A 9471-nucleotide genomic window follows, 5' to 3' on the forward strand; every position below is an offset into this window, starting at 1 on the left:
TATCTCCCAGTGGTCACGGACATCCCCAGTGGTCACGGACATCTCCCAGTGGTCACAAACATTTCCCAGTGGTCACGGACATCCCCAGTGGTCACAGACATCCCCAGTGGTCACGGACATTCCTCAGTGGTCACGGACATCCCCAGTGGTCATGGACATCCCCAGTAGTCATGGACATCCCCAGTGGTCACGGACATTCTTCAGTGGTCCTGGACATCCCCAGTAGTCATGGACATTCCTCAGTGGTCCTGGACATTCCTCAGTGGTCACGGACATTCCTCAGTGGTCACGGACATCCCCAGTGGTCACGGACATTCCTCAGTGGTCACGGACATCCCCAGTGGTCACAGACATCCCCCGAAGCCATGGTCGTCCCCGGTGGGCACGGACGTCCTCCAAAGCCATGGACGTCCCCAGTGGTCACGGACGTCCTCTGAAGCCATGGACGTCCCCGGTGGTCACAGCTGTGCTTTCTCGTTCCAGGGGACGCCATCTGGGTTCCATCCGTCCTTCCTCACAGCACCCTCGGCACCTTAAACCACCACCCTCAGCTGCATTTTGGGAGAAAGATGGAGTCGAAGGTCTCAGAAGGTGGCCTGAATGTCACCCTTACCATCCGTCTGTTGATGCATGGAAAGGTAGATGCACATCCACAGCGGGTTCTGTACTGACTGAGGGGACTGAGCTGTGGGGGGACTGGAAAGGTAGATGCACATCCACGGCGGGTTCTGTACTGACTGAGGGGACTGAACTGTGGAGGGACTGGAAAGGTAGATGCACATCCACGGCGGGTTCTGTACTGTCTGAGGGGACTGAGCTGTGGGGGGACTGGAAAGGTAGATGCACACCCATGGCAGGGACTGGGTGTCTGGGGGGACTGGACTGTCTGGAGAGACTGGGCTGTCTGAGCTAACTGGACTGTCTGGGGGGACTGGACTGTCTGGAGAGACTGGGCTGTCTGAGGGGTGTGGACTGTCTCAGGGACTGGGCTGTCCGAGGGACTGGGGTGTCTGGGAAGACTGGACTGTCTGGGGGGACTGGACTGTCTGGAGAGACTGGGCTGTCTGAGGGGTGTGGACTGTCACAGGGACTGGACTGTCTGAGGGGACTGGGCTGTCTGAGGGGACTGGACTGCGGGAACTAGAGTTCTTGCCTAGCAACCATAAGGACTTGAATGCAAACCTGAGTACTGACAGAAACCTTTACTTCAAACTTACACAGCCATTGCAAGTACACACAAATGACTCTTCCCTGGAACCACATGATTGAGCGGCCAACCTCCTGCCTGTCCCTGAGCACTAGTGTACATCTACATGGATGGCACCCTCCTGTCCCTGAGCACTAGTGTACATCTACATAGATGGCACCCTCCTGTCCCTGAGCAGTAGTGGACATCTACATAGATGGCACCCTCCTGTCCCTGAGCAGTAGTGGACATCTACATGGATGGCACACTCCTGTCCCTGAGCACTAGTGGACATCTACATAGATGGCACACTCCTGACCCTGAGCACTAGTGGACATCTACATGGATGGCACCCTCCTGTCCCTGAGCACTAGTGTACATCTACATGGATGGCACCCTCCTGTCCCTGAGCACTAGTGGACATCTACATGGATGGCACCCTCCTGTCCCTGAGCACTAGTGGACATCTCCTACATAGATGGCACCCTCCTGTCCCTGAGCACTAGTGGACATCTACATGGATGGCACCCTCCTGTCCCTGAGCACTAGTGGACATCTACATGGATGGCACCCTCCTGTCCCTGAGCACTAGTGGACATCTACATGGATGGCACCCTCCTGTCCCTGAGCACTAGTGGACATCTACATAGATGGCACCCTCCTGTCCCTGAGCACTAGTGTACATCTACATGGATGGCACCCTCCTGTCCCTGAGCACTAGTGGACATCTACATGGATGGCACACTCCTGTCCCTGAGCACTAGTGGACATCTACATGGATGGCACCCTCCTGACCCTGAGCACTAGTGGACGTGTCTTACAGACTGCCTAGTGGGGCCTCATCCTGGTGCCTGCTCCCTCTGCGCCTGAGAAACACGGCCCCCACTGTTCCCACAATGCCCCTGCTGGGGAATCCGGCCTAGAACAGCAGTGCTGACGCCCACCCCAGAGCACAGGTCCTCCTGCAGAGGTGCACATCCAGACCCCTTGGAGGAGCCAGCCCCTGGTGTGCTGTGCTTCCTGAGCTCCTCGCCTCCTGTGCACAGCCCTGCAGCAGTGCAGGCTTGCTAAGAGCATGGCGGTGTTGAGGGAAAACGGCAGATTTAAAAGGCACGGAGCTGGACGGCTGGGGGCGAGGCTAGCCCTGTCTCAAGTGATGCGTGGAGCTGGCCCTGATGTGGGCTGTCCAGCAGGCAGGGCGGTGCTGTCTCCACTGACCCTGCAGACTGCCTACCCTGCAGACACCTGGGCACAGCTGTGGACACTAGGAATGTCCACGCGAAACAACCACAGCAAAGGCAGTGTGGCGTCCTGGTGGGTCTCAGCAGGGAGGGGTGTTTATCTCAGGATTTCCTTGTGGTGTCTGTCTGAAAAGCAGCTGGCTGCCTGTGTCCTATCCTCCAGCACTTTGTCAGGCAGCCTTAGCCCGATGGCACGGAGGAAACATACAAGCCAGCCTGAAATGAACCCCCTCTCCTCTTCTTCCCCTTCCCCGCCCTCTTCTTCCCCCTCTCCCTCCCCTTCATCTTCTCCCTCTCCTTCTCTGCAGTAATGGGGTTTGAACTCAGGGTCTAATGCTTGCTAGTTTGGTGTTCTACCATTTGTGCCACACTCCTATTCCATTTGTGCTTTATTTTTCAGATAGGGTCTCAGGTTTTGTGTCCAAGGCCAGCCTAAGACAATGAATTCCTGCCTGTTCTTCCTGCATAGCTGAGATTAGAAGCATGCCCTCATGCCTGGGTTATTGGCTGAGATGGGGTTTTATAACTCAAACCACAATTCTCCCAATCTCTCCCTCCTGAGTCACTGAGATTAAAAGTATGCATCACCTGTTAGTGGTGCCCAATTCCCCCTGGGCCTGGGCAGAGTGTGGTTTGGTGATTGAGGGACTGTCTAGCATGCCTGTAGTTCTGGTTCCATCCGGCACCACAAAAGATAAATATTCCTCTCATGTTAAGAAGGTAGATGGCAGCATCTGACCCCAAACTGTGTTTTCTTCTGCTTTATGACATTCTCTTTCTGTGGCTGTTTCCCCACAGGAAGTTGGAAGCATCATTGGGAAGGTAATTATTGCCTGTGCTCCACTGCTCTTGGGATCTCTGAGGGGATGGCCCCTGCTTCTGGGTGTCCCCGGCAGGAGTGCTGCCCAGAAGCCCATTAACAACCCCTCCTGCTTCAGATGCACTACCTGGAAGCAGACTCCTGGCTGTATGTGAGCCTTGGGGGCAGACATTTCCCTTGAGCCACCTCAACAGCCACCACTGCCCGCCACATTGGTGGTCTGTAGGGCTTGGAGGCTTGTGACCCTAGAAAGTTACTTTGCTTGTACTATGCAGCAGCCCTCATCGGAACAATCTCCCTAACAATAGTACAGCCATCTTATATCTCCATTCTAAGCGGGGCGGAAGGCCACGAGGGAGCCTCCCTCAGGCAAGGGAGTTGGTGCAGAGGGCCAGGCACACCGACCCTGTGTGCTACCTTGGCCCCTTCTCTGCATGGTACGCAGAGTACCCAGGAGCCTCACGGCTCATCACCCGAGCCCTTTCTTGCCCTTTGTCTTTGGAGACCGTGCGCAGCCCTGCTGGGCCTCCCCGGGGCCCCCAGTGATGCTGTGGCGGGAGCCTGCCTGGCTGGCCAGCAAGCACCCACCTTCCCAGAACTCATGTTTCTCATCATAAAGTCTTGAGGATGTGGGAGATGAGGCCTCACTCATAGTGCAGGCAGGGCTGGACACTCACAGGGGACAGGCTGGGGTGGACAGGGCCCATCACCCTGGCTGCACTGTCCACCAAGCCCGCAGAACAGCAGCAATTCCCAGCACCGCGCCATGCCAGGCCATGCGCCCTCTGTCGAGCGGTCAGTGACTCTTCTCATCTGCGTCTCCATTCCAGAAAGGGGAGACAGTGAAGAAGATGCGTGAGGAGGTGCGTGTGACTTGCTGTGGACACCATCCCACCTACCCCAGGATGCCAAGGCCAGGAGGGTCTCGGGGCCCGGCGCGTGTCCATCTGGGCAGGGTTGGGCTGGAGTGGTGTTCCCCCTGACTGCAGCATGTGCGCGGGGTGCAGACTACCCTGGGGAGCACTCAGACTGCTGCTAATCAAAATTCCACGCAAGGGGACTGTGGAAAGGAATTCTACTTGCCTGTGTGTGCAGTGGGTCCTGTCTGGAGAGCTGGGCCTGTACTGTCTGGAGTCTGTTATTTGTTGCCAGACACATTTACTTCCTCTCACCCTAGAGTGGAGCCAGGATCAACATCTCAGAGGGAAACTGCCCAGAGAGAATTGTGACTATCACAGGGCCAACGGATGCCATCTTCAAGGCTTTCGCCATGATCGCATACAAGTTTGAGGAGGTGAGTTCCCTCAGCTGGTTCCCTTACTCCCCTCTGCCAGGACGAGGTGGCAGTTCTGGCCCTCACAGGACACTGCTGGCCAGGGAGGCATCCTCCTGTGCTCCTGCCCACCTTCCTCCTCCTAAGGCCAGCCACGCCTGATGTGTGCATGTGGGAGAAGTCCACTTCCCACATGCTTCCTCAGACGATGCGCCGGACCTAGCCACAGGACATCCCCCCACCAGGCCCTGGCTGCCCAGACTCGAGCCCTGCCCGTGCCCCAGCACCCAGCTAGCCCTCCCACATTACCACAGCTTGCATTCGTCCCCTCCACTGCTGGCTGCAGGTTTTTGAGTTACATGGGAATCCCTGGTCCACAGACTGTAAGAGGAAAGGCAAGTCGTCAGGTTGAGGCTGACGGCAGTCTGCTGCCCCCGTTAGATGTGAGTGGAGGCACTCTAATTCCCTACTGTCCCAGCTGACAAAATCAGACACACCAGGTACAGCCGCTCACACCTGTAATCCCAGCTACTGGGGAAGAAGGACAGAGACCAGGAAGGATTGTGGTTTGAAGCAGGCCTAGACAAAAGCTCAAAAGAACCTATTTCACTAAACAAAGTAGCTGAGATCTCAACTGTGGGAGGCATAGGTAGGAAGATCCCAGTCACGTACTGGCCCTGGGCAGGCATCACAGGACCACCTAGAAATAATCATCTAAAGAACAAAGGCTAGGAGGTGCTCCAATGGCAGAGCCCTTGCCAGCAAACACCATACCCCCAAAAAGGGCAGGGGGTGGGAATGATGTGTTGGCCAGCATCCTGTCACTGTAACAAATAGAGTAACAAATAGAAATAACTTATTTGTCAATCAATTGGCAAATAACTTATATAGGGAAAGGTTTGGTTTGGCTCAGTTTCCGCAGTTCAGTCTACAGCTAGGCAGAATCGTTGTTTTCACACACCTGCTGGGGCTGGGCTGCACACGTGGGGTGAGCTTGTTGGCGTGCAGAACCATTCTCCTCGGGCCTGTGATCCGCTTTGGCCTGGAATCTCCCCTGTGCTCCACATCCGGTTTTCACCCCTCCCAAGAGTACCAAGCCAGGGGCCGAATCTGTAACACACGAGGCTCAGAGGATACTCCAGAGGAAACTAAGCACTCCACCAAAAGACTTACCGGTGCCAGTATGTGTCCAAAGTTCAAGTCCAGAGCTCCCCTGGAGACTCAAGACAAATTACTAAAAAGCTGCAAAAATAAAAGTGCAAGCTCTGTGCAGTGACCCATTCCGAAAAAAAGGGACAGGATTGGCATGGAGGGACTGGACCCACGCCAGGCCAGACATGGGACCAGTGGGACTTCCTGTGGCTCTGTGTCCTGCGCCAGGCCGCCTCGGGATGGCTTCACAGCTGCAGCCACATAGCCGCTCTCCTGGGCTGGCTTCCATGCTGCCTGAAGCTTCCGTGCTCCTGACGGCTGGTGAATTCCCGAAGTCACCATCACGGCATTAGTGTTGTCCTCGGCTTGAGCAGCACCCCATCAGGCTGCTCACACGGCACCTGGCCCTCTCTCACACTGCCCAGCTTCCCAGGCTTTCCTTCGAAATCTTGGCACACACTTCCATGACTCCACAGTTCTTGCATCCTGCCTGCCTTCAAAACATCAGATGGCAACAAGACTTGTTAGCAAGGCCCCCTTGGACCAGCTGTAATGGCCTCTGCGTGGCTCTGAGGCTTACGTAGTCCCAGTGGGTGGGGCATGCTGGTGCCCTCATGCTGAAAGACAACCCTGCGCAGTCTTCAAGACAGACTTTCATTTGTCAGTCTTGGCCACGGGTGAGACCTTCCTGGTTCTGAGCATCATGCATGTATTTTCCTATTCCAGTAGGACCCACCAGGCTTCTCACTGCTTCTAATCCCTTCAGCAACTGTACCATCCATGCTGTCCCTTCAGACACTCTCCTTTGTGGAAGAATTCCAGGTGTTCAAAATTTTTTAACTAGATTAAACCCAGGGCCTCCCACATTCTAGATAAGCACTGTACCTCAGAGTTAAATCCCTAGCCCATCTTTCTGTGCCTGATTTGCACTGTAAATCAACTACAGACAGCCAGTAATACCCAAGGCAAGGGGCCCCGGACCAGCGCAGTGCTGGCGCCGAAGCCTGTCGGGCTTCCCCCGTTAGCCAAAAACACTTGAGGTGAAGCAACTTTTAAACAAGAATCTCATTTGGAGACTTCAGATCAATCAAAAATTGGCACCCAATGGACCTGAAGTCTTATTCCCTTTTTTATAGGGTACCTCTTGGAAAGGCCAGGGTGGCCATTGGAGATCCTAGTCATGCTCGATGGGGAGGACACATTAGAAAGTGGCATGAGGGTCAGGACTGAGGTAGGATAGTTCAGGCTGAGATTTCCAGGAAGGGGAGAGTTAGGTGGCCCCTAGGAGCTGGCCAGAGAAATGGGAACGCCATGCCGGCGTACCTCCAACACAGCCACCCCAGCAGGCGGGCCTGTTTGGGTCAAGTACCTGAGAGGAAAACGTCTTCATCAGCCTTCCCTGGAACCCCCAGCCACACCTGGCCAGGTGGACACCAGTGGAGGAGGACAGCCAGTGCTCCAGGCTCTCAGCACAGACTGTCATCTATGGTTGACCCCATGACCCTTCTCATGACAGGCAGCACAGCACACAGCAGCCACAAAAGCCACCAGCTGGGCAAAGGGCAGAGCATGTGTCCACCATGGATACAAGCAAGCAGGTAGCGCTGCCCCATGACTCCTGACCACGCAGCCTTGCGCGTCTGGTGTGTGGCCCTCACGGGATCCCCCTTCTGTCTGGTCTGCTGGCGTGTCCGAGCCCAACCTGGCTGTGCGGCGCGGTGACGACCAGGCCCGTCCTCTGCACGTTCTGCCATGGCCTCTGAGTGCCCAGCAATGCAGGTGCAAGCAGGGGTGCCCTGAAACGGGTGCCCACCGCCGCAGGGCCAGCATGCTTGTCTTTCCTTCCCTAGGACATCATTAACTCCATGAGCAACAGCCCTGCCACTAGCAAGCCCCCGGTGACGCTGAGGCTGGTGGTCCCCGCCAGCCAGTGCGGGTCCCTGATCGGCAAAGGCGGCTCCAAGATCAAGGAGATCAGGGAGGTACCAAGACCTTCCCCGCCCAGGGTGGGAGGAACCCGTCCTGGCAGCACGGCAGCCTAGTCACCGTGCCTGCTCCCTGGGGAGTCCACAAGTCCTGGCACGGGCACCACAGATTGCTGCCCTGAAGCTGGCGTGTGACGGGGACAAGCAGTCCAGTGGGCAAACAATAGGGAAGCCAACACGGTGGCCTGTGTGGGGGGCGGCCCTGCTGGGCAGGAGCGGCCATGAAGAGGTGTTCTTGAGATGAGCAGGTTAGAGCTCCCTAGTTCTGCAGCTCAAGGCTGCACCCAGACTCATCCCTGCTCCACGGGGGCGCCCTCGGCAGTCAGGCCCCCCGGGAGTGCACTTACTCCCGCCCTGCCGCAGGAGGAAGCTTGACCTCCACAAATGCCTGACTTCAGGGGCACCAAGCCCTCCCTTACCCAGAGGACAGCCTCCGCCTCATAATTTCCTCCCATCTTCCCCTGGGACCCAGAACTCCACAGAGGAAGCAGAATTCCCGTCTTGGAGGGTCGGGCTTCCTGGCCAGCGTACCCGTGGGTGGGACAGCAACGGCCTGAGGCCTCACAGCTCCCTGAGCAGTGCGCAGAAGCAGGCGTGGAGGAGAGGCGGCATTGGGCGGGGCGCGGGATCTGACCAGCAAGGCCCCGTTTCAGTGAAGGCTACTGTGTGCAGACTGCCCTGCACTCATCCTGGGTCTCCTGTCCTGTGTACACTGCTACCCACTCTTTCCTGTCCTCTTCCAATGTCGTTTTCTTCAGTCCACAGGTGCCCAGGTCCAGGTAGCTGGGGACATGCTGCCCAACTCCACAGAGCGGGCAGTGACCATCTCAGGGACGCCGGACGCCATCATCCAGTGCGTCAAGCAGATCTGTGTGGTCATGCTGGAGGTACAGCCGCCCAGCAGGCGCCAGCTTGCCTCTCGCTTGGCACTGGGTTCACTGCAAGCGTTGGCCAGGGCTCCAGTACCTCACCGGTCCCCAGGGTTCATGGGAGTGGTCGTGGCCAGGTGGGGGCTGGGCGTCAGGGCCGCAGTGCAAGTCGCAGGCCGGGTGAGCAGGCACTTGGGCAGGGCTGCTGCTGTCAGGGTCAGGCTGGCCTGGGACCACTGTCGGGAGGGAGAGTGAAGGAGGACGGGCTTCTCCTCCGCTAGAGCTCAGCGAGAAGCTCTGGTGCTGCCCTGGCACTGGGCCCCCAGCACCTACCCTAGTCAGGGGCAGTGCAGGCCAAGGGTGCCACCCTCATGCAGCAGAGCCCCCTGCTCTGCGGATGGCATGCAAACTAGAACCAAGAACTGCCGCTGAGGTACCAGATGGGACTCGGGACAGACCCGGGAAAATGCCTAGTGTGAAACCAGAGATGAGCAGACAGAGAGAGGAAACAGGCCAGGGAAGCATCATCACACAGGCACGGAGAGTCCAGACCTGCACACTTAATCTAGTCAACACCCAAAGGAAGCAAACTTCAAGCAACATCAGTAGCTGTGTGTGCCCTTCTCCAAAGCTCCTGATGTGATCTGCCTCACACAAGCACCGATAGTGCCCTTCTCCAAAGCCCCTGATGCACCTGCCTCACACGAGCACCGATAGTGCCCTTCTCCAAAGCCCCTGATGCACCTGCCTCACACGAGCACCGATAGTGCCCTTCTCCAAAGCTCCTGATGCACCTGCCTCACACGAGCACCAATAGTGCCCTTCTCCAAAGCTCCTGATGTGATCTGCCTCACACGAGCACCGATAGTGCCCTTCTCCAAAGCCCCTGATGTGATCTGCCTCACATGAGCACCAGTACTGTGCCCTTCTCCAAAGCTCCTGATG

At 56.9% G+C, this 9471-nt stretch overlaps 1 protein-coding gene across 1 annotated transcript in view; it reads left to right on the forward strand.

The window, feature by feature from the left end:
* Pcbp3 (poly(rC) binding protein 3) overlaps nucleotides 1-9471 on the forward strand; it is a 170759-nt gene that overhangs the window by 128795 nt on the left and 32493 nt on the right. The window contains 6 exon segments of the mRNA XM_013032924.1: nucleotides 484-638; nucleotides 3226-3249; nucleotides 4078-4110; nucleotides 4425-4541; nucleotides 7523-7654; nucleotides 8416-8544. Of these exon segments, the coding sequence (XP_012888378.1) occupies nucleotides 484-638; nucleotides 3226-3249; nucleotides 4078-4110; nucleotides 4425-4541; nucleotides 7523-7654; nucleotides 8416-8544 (590 nt within the window).

The sequence above is a fragment of the Dipodomys ordii genome, unplaced genomic scaffold (genome assembly GCF_000151885.1).
Source record: "Dipodomys ordii isolate 6190 unplaced genomic scaffold, Dord_2.0 Scaffold159, whole genome shotgun sequence".
In the NCBI taxonomy this organism is placed as follows: Eukaryota; Metazoa; Chordata; class Mammalia; order Rodentia; family Heteromyidae; genus Dipodomys; species Dipodomys ordii.